General features: G+C 38.6%; 1 protein-coding gene across 1 annotated transcript in view; it reads right to left on the minus strand.

Annotated features, from left to right (window-relative positions):
• LOC103352041 (complement C5) overlaps positions 1–25,778 on the minus strand; it is a 54,898-nt gene extending 29,120 nt beyond the window's left edge. The window contains 16 exon segments of the mRNA XM_089301775.1: positions 3,142–3,265; positions 4,425–4,574; positions 4,657–4,866; positions 6,001–6,204; positions 12,143–12,328; positions 12,792–12,907; positions 14,453–14,579; positions 15,162–15,276; positions 16,237–16,339; positions 17,649–17,731; positions 19,820–19,876; positions 19,878–19,909; positions 22,052–22,122; positions 22,863–23,019; positions 24,204–24,396; positions 25,658–25,778. Coding sequence (XP_089157901.1) covers positions 3,142–3,265; positions 4,425–4,574; positions 4,657–4,866; positions 6,001–6,204; positions 12,143–12,328; positions 12,792–12,907; positions 14,453–14,579; positions 15,162–15,276; positions 16,237–16,339; positions 17,649–17,731; positions 19,820–19,876; positions 19,878–19,909; positions 22,052–22,122; positions 22,863–23,019; positions 24,204–24,396; positions 25,658–25,722 — 1,993 coding nt within the window. The 5' untranslated portion in view covers positions 25,723–25,778.
• Positions 25,779–25,988: the final 210 nt, after the last annotated feature.

Raw genomic sequence — 25,988 nt, forward strand, 5'->3', positions numbered from 1 at the left:
CTCCACCAAGAGACTATTTGAACTTATAGAAGAGTTTGGTAAAGTCACAGGATATAAAATCAATACACAAAAATCAATAGCCTTTGTATATGCAAACAATGCCATGGCTGAGAAAGAACTTCTAAGATCAATCCCATTCACAATAGCTACAAAAAAAAAAATCAAATACCTTGGAATAAACTTAACCAAGGATGTCAAAGATCTCTACAATGACAATTACTAAGTATTAAAGAAAGAAACAGAAGAATATACAAAAAATGGAAAAATCTCCCACGTTCATGGTTTGGAAGAATCAATATCATCAAAATGTTCATACTACCAAAAGCAATTTAAAGATTGAATGCAATACCACCCAGCTTAAGGGGACTTGGGGTCCCATGAGAAGTTTGTAAACTGCACCCTTGGAAGTAAGCCCATAAGAATGTATACAGAATTAAAAAGGAGTGAATGCTCCAACATGGGAAGAAGTCCACACAGCAGACTCATAGAATGATAATTGCTTTAAATAGTACTCTGACTTCAGAATCTTAACACATTCTGTTCTGGCTAAAAAGCCCATGAGAGCATTTCAGGCATGGAAAACCAAGACACTGAGATAAAAAATGTCCTACATGAGGGATCTCGGTGGGCAAGACCCCAGTGGAAAGAAATGGTCATCAAAGGAGGAGGTATTTTTCTCTGAAAGGAGAGAACTTCTACTTTGATTATGGCCTTGTCTAAATGCTCATAGAGTTTCTTGATTTAAAAGGCTTCCATAGCCTAGGCAGCTCATGTCAAGAGCTTTGGGCGATCACTGACATCATACATAAGAATGTTAATTGTTTTTCTATAGAAAGCTTTCATTTAATAAATATAAATTTCGTAAGTACAACTTTTGGTTTATAGCACCTCCCACCTGCCAAGCATCCCATCTCCTACTCCTTCTTCTATCCCGTTCTTCATTAAGATCCATTTTTAATTATCTTTATGTACAGAAGATCAATTCTATAAGTAAAGATTTCAATGGTTTGCACCCACACAGACACACAAAGATAAAGGACTGTTTGAAAACTAATTTTACCATTTATTCTCATAGTACAATACATTAAGGACAGAGGTCCTACATGGGGAGCAAATGCACAGTGACTCCTGTTGTTAACAACTGACACTCTTATTTATGACGTCAGTGAACACCCAAGGCTCTTGTCATGAGCTGCCAAGGCTATGGGAGCCTCTTGAGTCCACAAACTCCAATATTATTTACTCTTGTCATGAGTTGCCAAGGCTATGGAAGCCTCTTGAGTTCACAAACTCCAATATTCTTTAGACAAGACCATAATCAAAGTGGAAGTTCTCTCCTCCCTTCAGAGAAAGGTTCCTCCTTCTTCTTTGGCCCCTTCTTTCCACTGGGATCTCACTCACAGAGATCTTTCATGTAGGTCATTTTTGCCACAGTGTTTTGGCTTTCCATGCCTGAAATGCTCTCATGGGCTTTTTAGCCAGATCTGAATGACTTAAGGGCTGATTCTGAGGCCAGAATGCTGGTTAAGGCATTCGTCAAGAAAATTAATTGTTAAATTAACAACAAGAGTCACTGTGTACTAACTTACCATGCAGGACCTCTGTCCTCAAAGAGTTGTATTATAACTATGTCTAGGTGATCCCAAAAGATGTGTCATTCTTGGGCTCTTCATTAAAGTTAATTAAGTTTCTAAAAAAAAAAAAAAAAGTGAAATTCATGATGCAATGACTTTGAATAGCCCTTGTCTTGACTGTTGAGGAACATTTTTTTGTTTTGGTTTGGGTTTTGGGTTGGTTTTTTTTTTTTTTTTACCATGCAAATTGTTGAACTCTACTTAGTATAGAGTTGGTCTTCTGTGTATAAAGTTAGTTGAAAATGTATCTTAGTGGAGAATGGGACTGGGAGTGAAAGAGGAGGGAGAGGGGTAAGAGAGTTGGTAGGAGGGCAGGTATGGTAGGAAGAATCACTATATTCTTAACGTTGAACTTATGAAATGCATGAAGTCTGTATTCCTTAAATAAAAGGGTTCTTTGGGTGGAAAAATAAATGGGGAAAAAAAACAAAAAAACAATTCAGAGATTTCTCAAAAAATTAAAATATAACTTCTACATTATTCAGCAATCTCATTTCTGGATATTTATCCAAAAGAATTGAAATCAGCATTTTAAAGAAATACTGGCAGTCCTATGTTCATTGCAGTACTATCCACAAAAGCAAAGAAAACAACCTTAATGCTAACTGACAGATGAATGGATAAAGAAAATCATATATAAATACACACACACACACACACGCGCGCGCGTAGAATGGGGCATACTGCTCAAGGTAGGCGTTTGGCCTAGAGGTTAAGACATGGGTTGAAATGCCTACATCCCATATTGGAGTGCCTGGGTTTGAGTCCCAGCTATGCTCCCAGTTCTAGATTCCTGTTAGGTTATACCCTGGGAGGTAGAAGGTGATGGCTCAAATACCTGGCCTGTCACTCATATGGGAGACCCAGTTTGACTTCCTGGCTCCTAGGTTTGGCCTAGCCCAGCCCTAGCTGTTCAGGCATTTTGGAAGAGAAGTAAGAGATAAGAGTTCTGTCTGTCTGTCTCTCTGCCTCTATAAATACATACATATATACATAAAATGAAAAATGAAAGAAGAAACTTCTGCAATACGTAACAACATGGTTGAACCTTGAAGACATTTATGCTAAGTGGAATAAGCCAGTCCCAGAAGGACAAATAGTGCATCATATCACTTATATAAGAAATCTAGAATGACAAAATTCATTTAATCTAAGAGTGGAATGGTTGTTACCAGAGGAAAGGTGGAAATTGGGAGTGACTAATCAAAAGGCATAAAATTTCAGTTAAGTAGGATGAATAAGATTTAGAGATCTGCCATACAACATTGACCTATAGTCCATAACAATGTTTGTACACTTAAAAATTTGTTTAGTGTAGATTTTATGTTGTGTTCCTATCACAATAAAACTTTTAAAACAATAAAAATGTTTCATATTAAAAAGAATTGTGATGTGAAAGCAGCAAGAATTTGAAGGAGGAACGTGTACAGGTCAGGAAAAGCCGTGCACATGTGCTATTTTCACAAAAGGATATCCATGCTACTTCACTGAAAGCAGAAGTAATTACCATTTGGTTGGGAGCCATTTGCATTTGTGAGGATAGTGAGTCCTGCCAAGTCGAACACTTCAGCACTGTTTCTGCCACCACTAGCTCCAGAGCCCTGGTTACTTTTATCTAGAGCTTGAAGTACCTGTTCAGAGAGGAAATAATCTGCACATACACACACATCCCCAAATACAACATTTAGTGATCATTACAAGGAATACCTGACTTGTGGCTAGTTTTAGCTGCTACTCAGTCACTTTCCTTAAATGATTAAAATCTGGAGGATAGGGTGGGTATATCGCTATGTTCCTACATCTGTATATATGAAATACATGCAACTTGCATAACTTACATAAAATTTTAAAAATTATGCATTAAAATGACTAAAATCTAATTCTCCAGTTTTCCCTTTTGTTCCCTTCCCTAGTTTTTACCTAATGGTTTAATAATACTATCCAAAATTCACTCAAGAGTTAAGCCTTAAGGATATAACTTTGATCAGTCAGTTTTTAGAAAATGATTTACACTCTCTTCTTGAAGTTTTGTGCCTTGAATTAACTAATAAAGTATCACTTAAAGAAGTGAGTGAACAAATCAGCAAATGAAATATTCACTACCTCTCATGGTTCTTTTCCAGCTGTGGGTTCTAAGGCCTGAGAGGGGTGAAACCTGTGTTTTATTTCTTTGCTCAGGATAGTGCAGAGCAGAAAAATGGATGAGAATGCCTGATGAACTCTTTCTGATGAAGAGTGTTGACTACTCATCAGAGTTTGTGATCACGGCCCACATGGCCCATGAAAGTGATTATCAGTGACTGAGGCTTGGCAAGGAAAGGATGTGGCTGGAGAAGGGGCAGAGAGGGAAGAAACAATTATTTAGGGCTACTGATACCTTTCCATGTGTAGCCATATAGTCTCCCACACTAACACTTCCCAGTGAATTCAATAACTCTAGTCATGAGAACTTTAGCATTTTCAATCACATTCCTTCTTCAGACTTGGATAGTAATTTAATTGGAATAGTAATGTACCCTCTCTTAGAGTCAATTAGGTTATTGCTCATTCTACCTAATGGTTTAATAAACAAAATGATGCTGACATTTACTGAAAGGAAGGTATAAAGACTTAGAATAATGCTCAAGATATAATAAGTAACCCAGTTGAGAAGATAGGCTTTGGTGTGGTTGCATCTTTTTCCTTTATCTTTCTCCTTTGACCAATACATGGTACTCTGACAGAACCAGAATGGCTCCTTGGCCCCAAGTAATACATATATCAGTAAACAGAAGATTTACTCTACTCAACTCTTTCCATGGGATTTTTGCTTCTTTGCTGGATGCTATGTGTAACACTGTTGATTGTTGTTAATGCTACCCATGATTCTGACTGAGTCTCCATAATAAGGGATATAGCTTCTCCTGGAGAATATATATCTTTATCCGGAGACAGATGGATCTAAAATTAGTTGAAAAATAAAAGTGTGAGATTCATAGTCACTGAAAAGGGACTCAGACTGGGGATAGTATTTGTATCTCACCTGGAGCTGGTGGCCACACTTTTCTTCAATATTTATGCAGACTGAATCAGACACTAATTCTGCTGTCTGCTCTTCTGTGATGATGTAATAGACCAGGAGATGGGCTGTAGGAACCATGTGCTGAGTCACAGAAAGGTTTAAATGTTGGTAAGACGAACCTGAGAGTTTCTTCTCCATGCCATAGTGTACTATTCTGCCCTTAGATGAAATCTAAAAGTACACAGCAACAAATAAGCATCAGAATGGACTTAAAATTAGGTTGATCATTGGGCAGATGATAAAGAGTTAATGTCACTGATCATTTCCTTTGTATCAGTCACAAAAGTAGGAATATATTTAACCCTCACAATTTATGGTATTTTTAAAAATTTACTTATTTGACAGGTAGAGTTATAGACAGTGAAAGAGAGAGACAGAGAAAGGTCTTCCTTCTGTTGTTTCATCCCCCAAATGGTTGCAATAGCCGGAGCTGCGCTGATCCGAAGCCAGGAGCCAGGTGCTTCTTCCTAGTTTCCTATGTGGGTGCAGGGGCCCAAGCACCTGGGCCATCCTCCATTGCCTTCCTGGGCCACAGCAGAGAGCTAGACTGGAAGAGGAACAATCTGGACTAGAACCCGGTGCCCATATGGGATGCCGGCACGGCAGACAGAGAATTAACCAAGTGAGCCACGGCGCAGGCCCCAGTATTTTTTTCAATACCATTTAGTAGTTATAGAAATTAGAACTCATATATAAAACTGGTTCAAGGTACTGGTAGGTATGAATGTGAACCTTGACTTTGCTGACTCAAAGCCTATGCCTTTTCCAATATATCAAGCTAACATTCTTCCTACTTTGTATTTTAAACAACAATGGGCAATGCCTGGAATCACTGTATCCAGGATTCTTCCCTTTGTAAATAGGGCAAAATCTTTAGTGACACTGCAATGCCTATCAGTCTGTTGCTGTATGATGCATTGATTGACCACAAAACATTGTTGAGGTCACTGACTAGTCTGTGGACTGAATGAAGTCTCTGAAGAAACCTTTAGCATTGTGGCATAGAAGGAATATCAACCTAGGGGTCATTTAAGTGAAAATCTAAACCTCCTATGACTTGCAATGAGGGCCGCTCATCCAAGCTTTTCAATCTGTTCCGCTGTCTGCAAGTTAAAGAAGGTTCATGAGGTTCTGTTGTGAGAAAACTTGTGAATGTCCCTTAACAACCAAAGTGCCATCTAAAGTAATTAATTCATTATTCATTAAATATTACTATGTCAAGTAAGGAGTCAATGTAAGGATTATTTGTATAAGTAATGAAATTGTTGCAAACTGAGGACTAGATGCACATATTATTGAACTTACCAAGAAATTGTAGTGCGTAATTTTGTCAACATAAGGACTCTTGGGGGTAACAGTTATGCTTAGTTGTTCTCCTACAAGCAAACTCTTGTAACCATTTGTCAAGCTAAGAGAAAGGAAACTTCGTCTGGGTGATGAATAAGCCACAGCTTGGTAGTCATTGCTGGCCTGATATTCTTCTGGAAGGTATGGGTCATCAGTTCTAATCTAAAAAAGATTGTGCCAAAAAATGTAAAACATTGGTGGTTAAGTTTGCTTTAATGATATGATGATGGCGGTGGTGACGATACCTGCTAACACTTGTCTAGCATTCGCTTTGTGCCAATTTTGGTTTTAAGTGCTTGACAAGTACACGTGCATCCACATATTTTATAAGTCTTCAGACTTCACAACACCTTATGAAAAGGCAGATTAGCATCCCACTGCCAAATATCATGGTAAGTTATGTTTTTGTTTTTGTTTTTTTTTTTGACAGGCAGAGTGGACAGTGAGAGAGAGAGACAGAGAGAAAGGTCTTCCTTTGCCATTGGTTCACCCTCCAATGGCCGGCGCGGCCGGTGCGCTGCGGCCGGCACACCGCGCTGATCCGATGGCAGGAGCCAGGAGCCAGGTGCTTTTCCTGGCCTCCCATGGGGTGCAGGGCCCAAGCACCTGGGCCATCCTCCACTGCACTCCCTGGCCACAGCAGAGAGCTGGCTTGGAAGAGGGGCAACCGGGACAGAATCCGGCGCCCCGACCGGGACTAGAACCCGGTGTGCCGGCGCCGCTAGGCGGAGGATTAGCCTAGGGAGCCGAGGCGCCGGCCTCATGGTAAGTTATGTTATGAAGTAACTCTAGAAAGGCTTTAAAAAAACTTTTTTTATTTGACAGATGGAGAGAGAGACAGTAAGATCTTCCTTCTATTGGTTCACCCCCTAAATGGCCGCTACAGCCAGAGCTACACCGATCCGAAGCCAGGAGCCAGGTGCCAGGTGCTTCCTCCTGGTCTCCCATGTGGGTGCAGGGGCCCAAGCACTTGGGCCATCCCCCACTGCCCTCCTGGGCCACAGCAGAGAGCTGGCCTGGAAGAGGGGCAACCGGGACTAGAACCCGGCGCCCACGTGTTATGTATGCTGGCGCTGCAGGCGGGGGATTAACCAAGTGAGCCACAGTGCTGGCCCCTAGAAAGGCTTTTGATTTAAAAATAATAAAATGGACTGTGTAAATCTAGGCTGCTCCAGAGGAGTCCAAGATAAGTTTTAGAATTGGCTTTCTTCTCATTGGCATGTCAACTTATTGACTCAATTCCTGCCACAGGCTGGCAGAAACTAGGTATTTGAAGAGAGGGAGAATGTGGAGGGGGCTGTGTCAATAATTTTTTTTTTCCAAAGTGGTGAGTAAATATCACTTATTTATTTGACAGGTAGAATTATAGACAGTAAGAGAGAGAGAAAGGTCTCCCTTCCGTTGGTTTACCCTCCAAATGGCCGCTACGGCTGGAGCTGCTCCAATCTGAAGCCAGGAGCCAGGTGCTTCTTCCTGGTCTCCCATGCGGGTGCAGGGGCCCAAGCACTTAGGCCATCCTCCACTGCATTCCTGGGCCACAGCAGAGAGCTGGACTGGAAGAGGAGCAGCCGGGACTAGAACCCGGTGCCCATATGGGATGCTGGCGCTGCAGGCCGAGGATTAACCAAGTGAGCCACAGTGCCGGTCCCTAAATAGCACTTTTTTTTTAATGAAAAACAAAAGATGTATACATACATATGCAGAATATGATGTTTTGATACATGTATACATCGTGGGATAACTAAAACAAATTAATATATTCACTTCTTCACATTCTTGACTTTTGTGTATGTGTGTGTGTGTGTGTGTGTGTATGAAAGAGAGAGAGAATATTTAAAATTACTCTCTTAGCAACTTCAAGCATACTATACATTGTTATTAACTGTAGTTATATGGTGATACTTGCTGTGCAGTAGACCCCATGAACTTAATTCTTAAGTCTAAATGAAACTTTGTATCCTTAGAAGAAATGTCAACATTCCCCTCCCTACCCCAGCTCCTGGTAACTAGCACTCTCTACTTCTATGATTTGACTTTTTAAAATTCTATGCATAAGTAAGATTATGTGGTATTTGTTTTTTGTGTTTAGCTTATTTCACTTTAACATAATGTCCTCCAGGTCCATCTATGTTGTCACAAATGACAAGCTGTTCTTTTAAAGGCTGAATAGTATTCCATTGTGTATATATACCTCATTTTCTTTATGTAGTCATCTGTTGATTGATATTTATTTTGATTCCATATCCTAGCTAGTGTAAATAATGCTTCAGTGAAATTCTGATTTCCTTTACTTTGAATAGATGAGGGTGTGTCAAAAAGTTCATGGAAACTGGAATTAAAAGACAAGTTTATTTTAGTATAAAAAAATTGAGGTTAATGCATACAAGGTGTCTTCAAAAAAACCATTAAAGTGTATATTATAGAAAAACTATGCACGGATTTCAAATTTTTTTCTGTACCAAAATAAACTTATTTTTAAATTCCATTTTCTATGAACTTTTTGAAATATCCTCATATATTCAATCATGGGAGTGGTATATACAGTAGTTTTATTTCTAATATTTTAAGAAAACTTCATACTGTTTCACATGATCATTGAACTAATTTACATTCCCACTAACAGTGTGCAAGGATTTATTTGCTCCAGATTTTCATCAATACTTATCTTCCATCTTTTTAATAAGAGCCATTCTAATAGCTCATCATAGTTTTAATTTGCATTTCCCCGATGGTTACTGTCGCTGGGCATTTTTTCATACAGTTTGTTGGCTGTTTGTGTCTTCTTATGAGAAATGTCTGTTCATTTTACTTGTGCATTTCTAATCTAGCTATTGTCATGTTGAGTTGTTTTGAGTTCATTTTGTATTCTGTGTATTGACCCCTTGTCAGATATATGGCTTGCAAATATTTTCCCATTCCATATGCTGCCATTCATTTTGTTAATTGTTTCTTCTGTTACAATCTCATTATTCTATATTTGGTTTTCATTGTCTGGGCTTTTAGGGTCACATCCAAAAAAACTAGCACTCAGACCAATATCATAAAGCTTCCCCCCTATGTTTTCTTCTAGTAGTTATACATTTTAAGATATTGTGCTTAAATCAATATATTTTGGATTTGTTTTTATGTATGGTATAAGGGCCCAGTTTCAATCTTTGCCATGTGGATATCTAGTTTTCTCAGCACCAGTTATTGAAAGGGTGTCCTTTCTGCATTTATGTTCTTGGCATCTTTGTTCAAAATCAATTGATTGTAAATACATGTATTTTTCCTAGCCTTTCTATTCTGCTACATTCTTCTGTGTATGTCTTTATGTCCATACAATACTGTTTAATTTACTATATTTTTGTAGCATATTTTTGAAATCAGGTAGTGTGATGCTTCCAACTTTATTCTTTTTGCCCAAGATTGTTTTGGCTATTCAAGGACATATATGATGTGGACACTGAGCGGTTGGCCTATGAGAAGAAAACGCAACTCAAGGTATAGAGAGTGAGTTAGTGTTTTTGTGACAGTGGCTGAAAAGCCAGAAGCATAAATGTTCACTTAGAGGCTGTGGAGCCCAGATCTGCAGGACAGGTGCAAACAGGGCAACTTGGGCTCTGGGGTCCCAGGGCCACCCCAGGCCAGTCCACAGCTTCAGCAGCTGCACCCTTGAGGCCCACGTGCATGAGGTATGGCCACAGAGTCATGTTCTAAAATGCTGGCAATTTCAGAGAAACTGTGGAGCTGGATCTGGAGCATGGGCACCATGAAGTACATGGCTCTGTGGTGAGGGGGGTACATATGACACTGGGAGGATATGGAGCTCTGGTCCCAAAATAGAAGAAAGAGCTGGCTTTTGTTTGTTTGTTCAGTTAGATGGTTGGTTAGGGACAAGGGCAGAGGGAAGAGGGGAGAAAGCAGCTAAGTCCTCCTCAGGGCCCTTGTCAGGGATGGCAATTGTTTACCTCAGTGTTGAAAGATGCTGCCGTCCTCTACAGAGTGAGTCAGCAAAAGCTGGCATCTCCTACTTTGCCACCTTGCCCATGTCATTCCTGACAATAATTCTTAAAATTTGATGGAGATGTTGTGAGTGGAAATGATGGTGAATAATTTTACTGCCTCTTAGGAAAGAGACAAGGAGAAGAATTTAGGAGCATAAACAAGATCTGTTCTTGAGAGGGAAGTGCAAGGTCATAAAGAACTCCACAAACATATGTGTCACATTCTGTTAGCGATTGAACAAGTTGCTGAAACCAGCTATTTGTTATTTGAAGCCAAAGAATTATATATAATTTGCTGGTGAAAGTAATTTTAAGAGCGAGATTATTGCCATTCACTAATTCACACCCCCAAGGTCTCACAAACAACTAAGGGTCGGTCAGATTGAAGCTGGGAGAAATGACAAAATGGTTCATGCTATTAGAGACAAGAGAGACATTTTGCCCTTGTTTAGGTTTAGAAAGAGATATATTATGCATTCACCTACCAATTTCACTTGTTCTTAATATGGGTCAGGAACTATGCTAGTTGATGGGGATACATAGATGAACATACAGACAACAGCTATTGCCCTCAGGAAAGTCAAACTCTGTGAGACAAAAATGGAGTAGGGAATACTTACCCCATTAGCAGAGAGTAGATAGAGAAGGCTCCTTGGAGGATGCAACTTAAAAATTAAACTCTAAATAAAGACTGAGGAGTATCCAAGGTAGAGCAGCAAAAGCCTTATGGAAATAGCAGAGTGCTGAGGAGCTACAAACTGTCCAGGATGCTGGAGTTTGGGGTGTGATGCGAAGAGTGGTAAGAGATAAGTTTGGAGAAGGGAACAGAGACAAGGTCAATCAAGCTCGGACTTGGGTCTCAAAAAGATCACATTATCCCATTGGCTACAAAGAGAGGGGTGACTTGCACAAGAGTGAGAAATCAGATGGCTGTGGGACCATCCACTGAAACAAACCGTCCAGGGGAAGTCTGGGTTTCAGGTTTGCAGTTAGTCCTGAGTTCTGGACAAAGTAATGGTTTCGCTTCTTTGAAACATCCAAGGAAAAGAAAGGGAGAAGGCAGCGTCTAAAAGGCTCTTGAGTACCTTGGACAAACTTTTTTTTAAAAAAGTTTTATTTATTTATTTGAAAAGCAGAGTGAGTGAGTAAAAGAGTGGGAGACAGAAAGAGAGATTGATCATCTGTTTGCTGGTTCACTCCCCAAATGTCTGCGACAGTTGAAGCCAGGAGCCCAGAACTCCATCTGGGTCTTCCAGATATATGCTAAGGACTCCAGTACTTGGGCCATCATCTGCTGCGTCCACAAGAGCATTAGCAGGAAGTTGTATTGAAATAGAGTATCTGAGAATCCAGCTTGTACTATGATACGGGATGCAGACATCCCAAGTGGCAGCTAAGCCCACTGCATTACGATTCTCCGCCTAGGATGAGTCTTAAGCATAAGCTCCAAGAGCTGATGAAGTCACCAAGTGGATGTATCACATAAGACAGGATGGTCTGCATTAAACTCTGAGGATATTATCACTCCCATTAGAGGGCAAGCCAAGGATTATGGTTTCAAAATGAAGGCTATAAAGAAAAGAACAATGAGGGAAAATGTAAAACAAGGAAACATGGAGTGACAGAGCCCACAATCAATCGCACCAGATGTCTCAGAGAAGGCAAGAAAAAAATAGAAATGAAAAATATTTGATGTACATGTATAATCTAGGTAAGAGCAGTTTCAGTGGAACGGTGAGGGCTAAAGCCAGTTTTTAGTAGCTTTAAGGGCTGTGGGAAGAGGCAAAGGAATGTGGACAGTTCTTTAGTGGAAATAATGGGTAAGAGAAGTGTCTGCATTTTTGTATCCTACTGGCAGTTGTTCTAAAATTTTCAAATTTGGATAGTATCATGTTCAGCATAAAAAGAAAACATATCCTAAATACAAAATTGATGGACTGATTCCCTTTGTGGAATACTCAGCACACTAGATTGTATTTTCTGTACCCACAGGTCAGACCTTTCAGAGAAGTTTGCTAGATGTACACATAAAATCTTCCCCATCTGTCTGGACACTAACTACTACACAAACTGAAGAGATGTTAGGAGATACAACAAATGAGAATTCTACTCACATGAAACTCCAGCGCTGTTGCATCAGTGGGAATGTTAACCACAAACAAAGCTACTCCATCGTGATAATTTGTTTTACTTTTCCTTGGCTCCAGATCAGTTTTCGCCTGAGTTTTAACAACAACTTTTGCTTTCAAGATTACTGTAATCCCTCCTACAAAATGGGCAAAGGCATCCTTCACCTGCACCTGTTGGATCAAATCCATATCAAGAAAATCCTAAAATAACTTTCTCTTTTGTTCTCAAACACAAACTTGACAATATTTAACTCAGTAATCAGATGGGGTTGTCCCAGTGTGTTTTCACCACTCCAGGTATATATAATAGTATTACATTTAACTCAATTCAATGTATAGTTATTGAATGTTCAATAGAGCAGGACACTGTGCTATGCACTTGTAATTAGGCCATGGATTGGGTAGGATTATTTCCAGGCTTAAATCTGAGCTCTGTTTTCCATTGCAGCCATATTGGTTGCCTTGTCCTATTGCTTACCCACCCACCAAAGTCTCTTCTACATTTAATTGTCTGGGCTGGAAGTCACAGAGGAGTAAGATCTCTCTGAGATTCTTCTCTTCTGCCATCTACAGATTAAGCAGCCTATTGGTAGATAGTAAAATTAAGTCATATTAGATTTTATAATCATCCAACCTTGATGGAATATGGAATCCCAGGCTTCAGGAAAAGTGGAGTAGCCACCAAATTCAGTGTGTAGGGAAAGAGAACATATTTCACATCAGTTTCTTTGGCTTCTTTGAAGAATTCACCTAATGGAATAACATGCATTGCTTTCAGATTTGCCAAAAACAATGTAGTACAGTGACCTATGTGAGTACCTGTTCTATTTATTTAATTATTTGGATAAGGACAAGCCATTCATTCATCTTCTGGTCACTTCCCATACAATTTTACCCAAAGTCTGATTTCTGTGATCCCTCTGAAAGATCCTGGCCATTATGAACTAGCAACGCACATTTTACAGAGGTTGATAAGATGCCCATTCATTTGTTTCAACTACAGTGCCCTGTTCTAGACTATCTGTCAGATTATTTGTCCCATTCTTTTCTTCACATAATCAGATGCCCTCAATGAGTTGAAAATCCTGCTACAAGAGACACCATAGTAGAAAATTTTTCATTGCTATAATGAAAATACCTGAGACAGGAGCCGGCACTGTGGCGCAGCGGGTTAACGCCCTGGCCTGAAGCGCTGGCATCCCATATGGGAGCCAGTTCAAGACCCGGCTGCTCCACTTCTGATCCAGCTCTCTGCTATGGCCTAGGAAAGCAGAGGAAGATGGCCTAAGACCGTGGGCCCCTCCACCCACGTGGGAGACCCAGAGGAATCTCCTGGCTCTTGGCTTCGGATCAGCACAGCTCCAGCCATTGCAGCTAATTGGGAAGTGAACCATCGGATGGAAGACCTCTCTCTCTCTCTCTTTCTGCCTCTCCTCTCTGTGTAACTCTGACTTTCAAATAAAATAAATAAATCTTTTTTTAAAAAAAGAAATGCCTGAGACAGCCTAATCTTATATGAACACAGAAACTTATTTTGGATCATGGTTATAGAGACTCATGGACTAATATCAGATAGGTCTCCTGACTTGGCCTGTGATGATGGTATTCCTGCTGGCAGAGTTCCAGAGTGGCACAGGATATTACATAGTAAAAGACAGAGATCATGTGTTTCTATCTATCTCTTTCCTTAGAAAGCCACTGGGAGTTGATCATGGGGCCTCCTCTCTGTCTGATCTAATCACTCTGCAAAGCTCCAACTCTAAACATCATAATCGGATTACGTTGCCATCCTTTTATTACCATTAACATAAGACTTTGGAGACTAAATTGAATGTATGGGGGCCAAATCACATGCAAACCATAGTACAAGTGTGAAAAGCTTGTTCTCATTTGCAAGGCAATATTCAAAGAAACATCAGGTAGTGTGGTGAGAGATATGTGTTGAATATTTAATAATAAAGCAAAAATCCAAACAACCATGGGATTCTTCTGCAATATAAATAATTCTACCATCTCATTTATTTACTCAAGTAAAATTTTCTGGTATTACCAATAGTTTTTAACAACAGAGAAGGCTATCCCACCAACAAGGGAATAGGTAACCATCTTGCACAAATATGCCTTTCATGAGCATTTCTCCTGAAGGGAGCAGGTAGACAATATCTTGGTGGGCCATATCTGATAAATGTTTTTGCGCAGGAATGTACCAATAATAGGTTGCAGATTTCTATCCAAAATTTGGAAGAAGAAAAAATTGTGAGAAGTGATTTTATAGATTAGTTTACATGAACTCACCTGTACTTTCTTCTACTTCTACAAAAACATTAAGGTACTTGTTATTTAAATCTTCTAGACCTTCATATGGCAGGTTTTTAATTGCTTTTGAAGTATTGAAATTGACTTGTGCGACTCCATTGATCAGCTATTTTTCAATGGGGAGAACAAAAAGGTAGAAACTATATTAAAAAAGAATTTATCAAGAGGAAACAACAAATTTTGCTTTCATCAGTCTGCAAATCTTCTTGGAAATAACATTGTGGTTATAGCTAAGGGTAATACAAAGCATAAGCTTGATTTCATGAGTTATAAGTGATTAATATTTAGGGCATTTCTTTTCAGTCAAAAGCCTTGGGTTAAGTTGCAGGATCACGTACACAGATGCTCAGTGGACTAAGATCATCTGATTCAAAATTATGTTTGGAATCTGAGGCTAAAATTTGGGTACCACTTTCTACCTGATGGGATATTATGTATATTCAAGGATATTATTTATATCCTTAAAGAAATAATACTGTCACTGGAACTAGGTTTTACAAACCCAGGTCACCAAATTGAAAACAAATATCACTGTAACTGTCTGTTTCCAGTAGTGGAACTTCCTAAGCCCAAAGTATTACTGTTTTTCAGTTCTGTGAGCATTTGGAGGTAAAAGTCCATTTTTAATTTCTGTACTCTGGTGAACTGAATTCTCCATTTCTATGATCATAGCTTGATCCCTGCTTACCTGGATCCTTTGTGTTGCTTTATCCATCATTTCTTTTCTACTATCATATAAATCATCCCTGATTCCAAAAAAGACAGACACTTCTGCCTCAGTTACGTTCTTATAGTAAGAATATCTGTCAAAAGAGAATGCAATAATTAACCCCCTTTTCAAATAAAGCAACTATAGAAATGAGATGCAGATAAAATACAACCACGTGAAAACTGTCTTCTACTCTTGGAACAATGCTCACAACCAGTTTTATATTTCATCCTTACACTCTGCAGTGGCAGAGCTAATGCAAGTATATTTATTTCTGTTGACAAGTAAGAAAAGTGAGTACCAGAGGGATGAAAAGAACTTGCCCAACTTCCCATATTTTTAATGCTCATAATGAATTAAAAGAGAACTGCACTTAGGACCCAGCTCTCTTTGTAACTGGCCACACTATACCATGACGATGACATGATGTGGCAACAATAGAGATCCGCTCGCTGCTGCTCCTCTTTAGCAAAAGGGATAGCATCATGTCCATCTCATATGTTCTGGGGGCAAGTTATTTTCTTTGGGCTCCATATTTTCCTTTCAGTCAAAGAAAAACATGAACTTTCTCTATTTAAATGTAAAACAGGCAAGTCAGTATCCCCATTAGGAAATAATTTTCCATAGTTCATCTGCCAACTGGGATTTCTGAATCAATTCAATCAATTCTACAACTGATTTTGATAATTAAGTTGTGTGTCAACTGATATTAAATGTCAAAAATAAGAGAAGAGAATGTTTTCATACAGTTTTTATAGTTTATAGTATAACCACCTGAATAGTCACTGTGCTCTTCAATCTTTAGCATATTTTGCTTATGAAATTATACGACAATAGCAAGATTGGAGTCAGCAAATATACTACATGAAAATACACCTGAACCCACAACTATGGTAGATAGGCTCAATTACAATAGTTTCTACATTGAGCCTGAAGATGTTTCTCAACCTAGGGCCCCGGGGCAAGCACTGCCAATCAAGTCATATTCGACCTTGAAATGAAGTATGTTTGACACTCAGGGAATAGACTGACTTGAAAATAAAAACTTTCTTACCTAGCTTTGATAGTAATTTTGAAGTCTTCAAAGTTTTTATGGCTAATGAAGTAATTTTCCGGTTCCACTAAAATATACAATTGTGGTTTCTTCAAATACAAATCTAAGTGCAAATAAAAAAAAATACAGCTGAAATTATAACTGTATTTCAAGTGAGGAATGCTTTGGCATAATGAAGTATGTGAACAGCAGCAACACCAATAGTCTTCCCTTCATCATAATCATCAGTATCCCTGGAAAACCTTGTTATCTTCCACAGTGATCAATCTCATCTTTCTGTTCCAACAGCCCTGGCCAGTATTGAGCCACTTGGGCTACTGTCATAGAGCCTAAGCTCTGTAAGGACAAAGTCCTGATCTTGTTTATCTGTGCAAACTTTCCCCCCAGCAGTAAGTTTCATTAATGTTTATTAAATTGGAAAGCCTTTATTTTTTGGCACGTCTCTTGTGTTTAGCAATTTGATTCAGTGTCCAAAATTTGAGCAGAAATCTCAGCTCTCATCTAGGAAAGATATCATCTCTAGTTATTAGTTATTAGCTGTAGAAAATGACTTTCTTACAAAAATGAAAATTAGAACAAAGGGAAGTTTTAGAATTTCTATCTCTTTGATGCTATAATTCACAAATAATACTATGTTGACTGCTTATGGAGCTATTTTTTTTCTTATCCACTCAAGAAATAATACTAGGCTTCCCAGCCCTATTTACCACACTCTGAAGGATGCTTAACCCAATAGGAGAAGGCTGCCCTTTGGAGAGAAGTGAGACTTAGCTCCAGAGTGACCAGCACAGGTGGTGAGAGGCTGGCTATAGATGGGGAAAGCAAGTGACTCACTGTTCTGGCTGCTTCTCCCTTCCGGGTACAAGCAAAAAATCAGAGCAAGGACCTTTGTAACCAGAATTTTGTAACCATGAACATATCCAAGAGAGTTAATAAACAATTCCAAAGTAGAGTTACATTGCTTCACAGGGTATTTTGTTGCTGTAGCTTAGCATGTTAAATGTTTCAAAGTTTAACATGTGCTTGGTCTTTTTTCCAAGTTATAAATACTCCTCCTTTTGTGATCAATCTGGTTGCCAGAAAATTGGCTTAAATAAAGCTTACATATGAGCATATAAGCTAACATTAGAAAAAGTTCACATGAGAAATGAACAAAGTAGCTATGTATAATTATTAGCACAACTGAAATGAGTATCTCCAAAATACATATAACACATTTTGCTCCCCAAACATTGTAATTTCCCAAACATATCATTGATTATGGGGGCTGATGGGAAGGAGCACTGAGCTTGAGATTCAGAGGTGGCATTATCATCTCAGTTCAGAGGAAACAACTGCTAGAACTTAGGGGATCAGATTTGACAATCTCTAACAGCAACAGAGAACCATAGATCTTGGAAGGACATCAGTACCACGGCTGTTAACGTCAAAATACGCAGTTCTAGTTGTTGTGAAGTCCTCTTTGTATTTTGCTTTAATAGTCCACAAACCATATCTATAAAAGCAACACATCAAAAATTTTAGGTATCCTCAAGTAACATACCTTTAATTCACTCAATGATTGTAGCTAATATTCAAAGGAGCACATACTATGGGTCAGGTACTGTTCTAACTACTTTGCATGTGTTGGCTCAATCTTCACAGAAATACTATGGAATACATTATATTATTATCTCTATTTTGTCACCAGAAAACTCAGCCACAGAGAGATAAAAAAAACTTGTTCAGAAACACACAGATAGTATCATGGTAGAGCAGGGACTCAAACTTGGTCCAAGGCCATTGACTACAACTCCATGCCTAGATGACCCTGCAACAGCTTAAGATTTATATACAACCTAATACGCAATATTTGGAAGACATTTTAAAATTATTTAAAAATGCATTTTATGAAAATTGTAAACATATTGACATTTATTTTCATGCTATGGGCTCTTTTGCTAGTATATCATAATACATATTTAAGTAGAAAATATTTTAAAATATTGATTAGTCATTTGAACCAATCTTGAGTTTAATCATAATGGATGGATAACTGATTACTAGATATTTACAACATAATTTGCCAGAAAAGACTACATTTTGAGGACCATTTGATCAGATTAAACCCAACTACAATGATATAAACATATAGTTTTGGAAATTTTATAACTCAAAGCCAGCATAAGATTATTTTTTAAGATTTATTTATTTATTTGAAAGGCAGAACTAGAGAGGGAGAGGCAGAGAGAGAGACAGAAAGAGAGAGAGAGATATCTTCCATTCATTGGTTCACTCCCCAAATGGCTACAACAGCCAGGGGTGGGTCAAACCTAAGTCAGGAGCCAAGAGCTTCATCCAGGTCTCCCACATGGGTGCAAGGGCCCAAATACTTGGGTCATCTTCCATTGCCTTCTCAGGCCATTAGCAGGGAGCTGGATAGGAAGTAAAGCAGCTGAGACTCAAACCTGCACACATATGGAATGTCAACACTTCAGGTGGCTGTTTACCAGCTAAGCCACAGCACAGGCTCCAAGCATAAGTTTGTTTTTAGAGAAACTGTATGATAGAAACAGGAACAAGGATAAGCCTTGCCCTCAGAGAGATCTTGATTCCTATTTTGGCCTCATTATTTAACCATGTCTGAAGTTGATAGGCCTATACATTTCTCTGAGCCTTAGTTTACTTATCTTGAAAATGAGAGTGATAAAGTACCCAGCCAGAGGGGGAGCTGGTGCTGTGGCATAGTGGGCTAGGCCTCTGCCTGAGGCACCTGCATCCCATATAGGCACTGGTTCGAGTCCCTGCTGCTCCACTTTCAGTCCAGCTCTCTGCTAATGGCCTGGAGAAGCAATGGAGGATAGCCCAAGTCCTTAGACCCCTGTACCCGCGTGGGAGACCCGGAGGAAGCTCCTGGCTCCTGGCTTCAGATCGGTCCAGCTCTGGCCATTGCACCCACTTGGGGAGTGAACAAGCAGATGGAAGACCTTTGTTTCTGTCTCCTCCTCTCTCTGTAATTCTACCTCTCAAATAAATAAATGACCCAGCCCAGTGTGTGGTACATGGTAGGAAATCCATAAATGCCAGTTCCCTTACCTCTTTGAAGTGTTATACTTTTAAGGCATTACATAATATACAAATCTCAAATCATATTTCAAAATATCTTACATGTTCTGGGAATATGAACTAAAATGTCAGAGAAAATTATAAAACTTTTAAGGAAAATGAAACACACGCTTAGTTGACATCTTCTGTCTATTCTTTCCCTCCTCTCTTTTCTGTCGCGTTCTCAGCATTTGGGGGCCAGGATCTGTATTACCACTGTGTTCACTGTGTGTACATTGCCATGGAAAGAGCTCTTTACATTAGAGATGACTACTGTGGTGCCCAGAGCTGACAGTATTATATCAGTCCCCCTGCCTTGACGCAGAAGAGCCCAAGCAAGTGCCACCTTCCCTTAGGTTATTCATTAGGATTGACAACAACAGCCAACATCATCAGCACACTTCAGTTAAGTGTAATAGCTCCACTGGCTCTTCAGTGACCCTGGGTGAATCCACTGCTTTTATAAGAAATAACTTTACCAACAAATAATTTGATATACTTAGGATTAGAAGGAATCTTGAAGTCAGGAAAAGTGATAATTCCAGTGTAACTTTTTTTCTACCATGGCAACTTCTGAGCCCTCTGGATCCTTTGAGCAAAAAGAAAAAACAAATGCAAGTTTAATCTTTTCTTGAAAACCTGTAACTACAGAAGCCATATATAAACATAACGTGATTTATAGTTCTTGTAGAAATATTCATTAATAGGTTCTAAGAGTCTCTGTTGAAACTGAGCATGTGTGATGCTGGCCTCCCACTGAGGCAAAAACTGGCACTTGGCAGTTTGGTTAACAAAGATTACTTTCTAGGGAAAAAAGGCCTTTTAATAAATCTTTAAGACACATTAAACTCCCAGCAGGTGTCTTACCCATCTTCCTCCTTCCTGCACAGAAATTCTAGAATAATCTTCCACAACACCATTTTTTTTTTATCTTTTATTTAATGAATATAAATTTCCAAAGTACGACTCATGGGTTACAATGGCTTTCCCCCCCATACCGTCCCTCCCACCCACAACCCTCCCCTTTCCCACTCCCTCTCCCCTTCCATTCACATCAAGATTCATTTTCGATTATCTTAATATACAGAAGATCAGCTTAGTATACCTTAAGTAAGGATTTCAACAGTTTGTTCCCACACAGAAACATAAAGTGAAAAATAATAGATGATTTTTTTTTAAATCATGATGAAATCAGATCAGACCTATTGTCATGTTTAATCCCAGTGAGAGTCAAGTTGGGAATTGATAATTTCTTTTTTTTTTTTTTTTTTTTTTTTTTACAGAAGATCAGTTTAGTGTACATTAAGTAAAGATTTCAATCGTTTGCACCCCCATAGAAACACAAAGTGAAATATACTGTTTGAGTACTCGTTATAGCATTAAGCCTCAGTGTACAGCACATTAAGGACAGAGATCCTACATGAGGAGTAAGTGCACAGTGACTCCTGTTGTTGACTTTACAAATTGACACTCCTGTTTATGGCATCAATAATCTCCCTATGCACCAGTCATGAGTTTCCAAGGCTATGGAAGCCCCTTGAGTTCTCCGACTCTTATCTTGTTTAGACAAGGTCATAGTCAAAGTGGAGGTTCTCTCCTCCCTTCAGAGAAAGGCACCTCCCTCTTTGAAGACCTGCACAACACCATTTTTTTAATGTCACTCCATGGCCAAAATGCTCCTCTGCTTCCCTCTTCTCTTTGACAGCAAACCTGAACACATGCAGACAGTGCCATAGCAATCGCCTCTGTCCTGCTTGATGTCTTTTCTCCACAGGAAATTCTAACCAGTGAATGGTGGGATCTGTGAGGCCAGACGATTTACCACAACTCCCCAGACCTGCCACTGCTCTCCCTAAAGTGTTTGCAGGCCAGTCTGCTGGGGTCACAGCACAGTTGTCTCCACCTCTTGCATCTTCCTGGCTCCAGAACTCAACTCCCCCTGTACAACACCTGAAACATAATCCAGCTTTTCTCTATCAAACCCTCTCCATAGTTTCCTTCCAGACCCAGTTTGGGACTAGCATCTTGTCCTCTAGTAATCCTCTCAGAGAGGGGGAACTTCATCTCCAGCTTTGCCTCCCTTTCAAGCTGGCCTGCTATTTGTCCTACATCCTCTTTCACTTGGTTTGGTGTGTTATGTGTGCTTTCCTGGTCTCCAAATTCGAAAGTTCATGGAGGGACACATCCCATCATCCCCCAAATGAACAGAGAGAGCCTAAGCACTGTTGACTCTGGAGACACAGGCTTGGGTTTGAATCCTGATTCAGCTAAACGTTATCAGAATGATCTCAGTGATCACTGAATTTCTCTAACCCTTAGCTGTCTCATCCATTGAGGAGGATAATGACATTATAAAGCTGTAACAACAGTAACAAGCCATGCCCTTCTCATAGTACTTCCCACATCTGCCCAGGCTTCACAGACAGCAAAAGCATACAAATTGATTATATGACTTGCTTTAGAGACAGGGCTACCAAACGCTGTTCTTTAGTGAAGTTTTCAAAGATATTTCAACTAACATTTATTTTACACAGAAAAATTATTATTTAGGATAAGAGAAGTATAAAACTGCCAGATTATACCCATAGTAGATGCTGAATAAATGTTTTCCATTATTCAATATTGACAAAATAAATTAATGCATATGTGACTTGTTTTATAATAATTAAAACTTTGTTCTTATAATAGAAATGCCAGGGTCAAAATTTGATTTACCTAATGGTATACTTACTATAAAAGTTAAGATAACTTCTCTTTGGGATGGCTTTAGGTCTTCATCCAATGAATAAACTCTAACTTTCACTGTAAGAAAAATTGTCATTGTAAGAAACTCCAAGTCTAAATAAACTGAAAGTTATTAATAATGCTGTAAAACAAGACACAGAAAAATTTCAAAGTCCAAAACAATATCCAAGCTTAAAAGAAAGGATCAATCAGGATGTCACAGCTTGCCTTTATAGTATAGTGGAAAAAAAAATACTTTTCATAAAATATTTGCTTAATGGATTTTAAAAAATTGTTTGACTTATGTATTTAAAATATGAATCAGATTATTAGGAACTACTATTTTCTAATTCACTTTTTGTATTTTTAAATCGCTGCTAGATAAAAAAGAATCTAGTATCTGAAATTCTGTAAATAGAGGTGGAAGAACTAATTGTGTCACTAGAACCCAATCAATGAAACATTCTCTAACTCAGAAGGAAGAAGCAGGCAAGAATCTGCATGTCTAAAGGTGTGATTAACTATTTAAACACCTGGGAGAGAGAAAGCCTCACAAGAATGATCTTTTTCCTTGGACACATCCTCTGACCAGGTATCCAAGAGACAGTTCTAACTCTGAGCTTCATGTATAGTGACAGAGACCTTGTTCTACTGCTAAAATTATGGTGACCATCATCAACTTATCAAGAAGTTAGCATCAATACCATCAGCAGCATTTTCAATGGCTTTCAGTATACTCCTATTAGCCAGGTGTAATTTACCAAAATGAGACTGTACTCACCCCCTTCCCTTGGATGAAAATTACCTCGTTATATTACCTGAATCATCCAAGTTATAAACAGATCTGTCTGTCTGAATGAAAAGATATCCATTGTCATAGCGTAGTGGAATTTTTGTTGCTTTAGAAAAATGGACAGATACAACTTCTAAATACACATGTGAAACTGCAGCTTCAGATAAATCTTTTGGTTGTATCTATTTAAAAAAATTTAGTGGAGGACTATTATAATTCTAAAATAATAAAAGCATTGCCTTTTATGTATCCATGCTAATAATTTGAATAACTCTTTATATTCTAACAAACATAAATATTTTGTAAAATAAAACAGTTCATTTTTCTATGGAAATACCTCTGATTTGTATTTTCTTATCAAATTTAGTTTAAAAGTTACTTTAAAATTAATCCAGATTTAATCTCTAATTTAAATGACAATCACTGAAAAAAATTCAATGTTTAACAGACAAAACACCAAAAGTCACTGACAAATGATCAAAAGTTCAAATGCTTATCAGCAATGGAGGGGAAGGAGAATTGGGAGGATTCATAACTCACATAGAAAGTACTCAGTGACTTGTCTCATAATATTGCAAATGAACTAAATGCTCTTCATATTTATATTTAGAAATGCTGAAAGTCTAAATCATTTTTAACCAATGTTTTTTCTTAAGTATTAGTCATTATATAATTTGTATATGGCTCTCTTCAAATACATTGCATTGGGTCAGTATTTTATAATAATATGGTTGTACGCACTTCTAGTTTTCCTTATACATTGTTGAAAAACTTATTTGAAAGAAACTTTGGTTAAAGTCCAAAGAGAAATATAAAAAATTTCATATTTTAGAAAAAATATTTTAGAGGACCATGGAATTAGTATTTTATGGTTTGTAGTTAGGAAAACAAATGCTAAAAATGTTCTCCATTCCTTTTTCTGAAATTCTTTAGAACAACAGAGCCAAACTCATGTTTGTGTGTGTGCATTCCTAATATTATATTAAGTTTTAACATCTACATGATCTCTTCTTAGTATTTATCACGTAAGTTTGAAATACTTATGAGTCAATTGATAGTTTTCAACTCACGCCGCCAAATCTTTCATCTTAATAACCTTTACCTACTTCAGACTTTTACCTTACCTGTATATTATCCCCAAATCAGAAACAGATTCACCATTTAACATTTCCCATTTTATATATATATATATATATATATAAACATAATGGTGCTTAATCTCACATCAACTAGTGAGTTCACTTTATTGCATGATATATAGCATATTTGTGTCCACATATCTAAAAGGAATCAATGTTGTTATCTATGTATATATTTTATAAAGAAACATTTGACATATAGAAGAAAATATGAGATGAATACCTACAGTTAAGTTTGCAGAATTTTGGAATTTATTTTCTGGGGATAAAGTAACTTGGCCAGAAGAATATACAAAACTTTCATCTGGATAACTTTTAATAGCAGCAGTCACAGCAAATGGTTCTGTGTATCCATAAACTTGAATTACTACATTTTCAGAGGCTCCAACATAGAATACTTTAGGTGCTGTGACAACATACCTGTTAAAACAGTAAAATATAGTCAATTTGTTAATAGACAATTTAAAAAATTTACCCTAGGAGAATCAACATGAATTATCAGTATTTTTTTTAAGATTTATTTATTTATTTGAAAGGCAGAGTTACGGAGAGGGAGAGGGAGAGGGAGAGGGAGAGAGAGAGAGAGAGAGATATCGATCTTCCATCTGCTGGTTCACTCCCTGAATAGCTCCAATGGCTGGAGCTGGGCTGATCCAAACCCAGAAACCGGGAGCTTCCTCTAGTCTCCTACATGGGTGCAGGGCCCAACGGCCTGGGCCACCATCCTCTACTGCTTTCCCAGGCCATAGCAGAGAGCTGAATCAGAAGCGGAGCAGTGGGGACTCAAACTGGCACCCATATTGCTGGCACTGCAGGAGACAGAGAATGTTCTATCTGCTGGCTCACTCCCCAGATGGCCACAATAGCCCACACCTAGCCAGGATGGAGCCAGGAGCTAGAAGCTTCTTCCAGGTCTCCCATGTGGGTGGCAAGGTCCCAAACAGTTGGGCCATCTTCCACTGCAGCTGGGACACAAACCAGACCCACATGGGATGTCAGTGTTGCAAGCAGCAGCTTTACCTGCTGCGCCATGACATAGGTCCCCAAGAATCTATTTTCTTTTCTTTTCTTTTTTTTTTTTGACAGATAGAGTTCGACAGTGAGAGAGACAGAAAAGTCTTCCTTCCATTGGTTTACCCCCCAAATGGCCGCTACGGCTGGAGCTGTTCCAATCCGAAGCCAGGAGCCAGGTGCTTCTTCCTGGTCTCCCATGTGGGTGCAGGGCCCAAGCACCTGGGCCATCCTCCACTACCCTCCCGGGCCACAGCAGAAAGCTGGACTGGAAGAGGAGCAACCAGGACTAGAACCCAGCACCCATATGGGATGCCAGTGCTGCAGGCGGAGGATTAATCAAGTTATCCATGGCGCCGGCCCCCCTAAGAATCTATTTTCAAAGAAAACACCAATCTGGAAGTTACTCTTGTCCAGAAGCAAGGGTAAGAGCCTGGGTAAAACAGAGAATATCAGAACATAAGTTATACAAAGCTCCCAAAGCACTCAGATTAAAAAAGAAAGAAAGAAAGAAAAAAAAGAGTAAACCACCAGGTGCTAGAGAATAGAGGACATTCACTTGGCATTCTAAAAAGGCAGGAAGTTAATTTCATGTAACACTGATTGAATTCTGCTTTCTGTACATACACAACAAAGATGGATTTCAAATGAAAATACACCCTTCACTTACATTTGTTCCTGTCCCCAACTTCTTCCCAAGTAGAAGAAAACACAGAGTATGCTTAAAGTATCCATGGCCAGGATAGCATTAGATCATTAACACAAACTTTCTTTAAACTGCCCTTCTTTTTGTGAACTCAGCTTGAAAATTTTGGTTAAATTAGTCTTCAGGTTAATTATTAATATCAGATAGTAGAGTCAGTGAGAAGCAAATCTAAAAATTTAAATGACAACCTTTTAATATCCATAGGTAATTGTAGACTTCAAAGTGGAGAATCCTGATTTTGACAAACAAATTGGAAAAAATATCCTAAGTAGGAGTCTCTAGGAAAATGCTTCAA

Source organism: Oryctolagus cuniculus, chromosome 1 (genome assembly GCF_051225735.1).
Source record: "Oryctolagus cuniculus isolate XC-2025 breed Fujian yellow rabbit chromosome 1, ASM5122573v1, whole genome shotgun sequence".
NCBI classification, from domain to species: Eukaryota; Metazoa; Chordata; class Mammalia; order Lagomorpha; family Leporidae; genus Oryctolagus; species Oryctolagus cuniculus.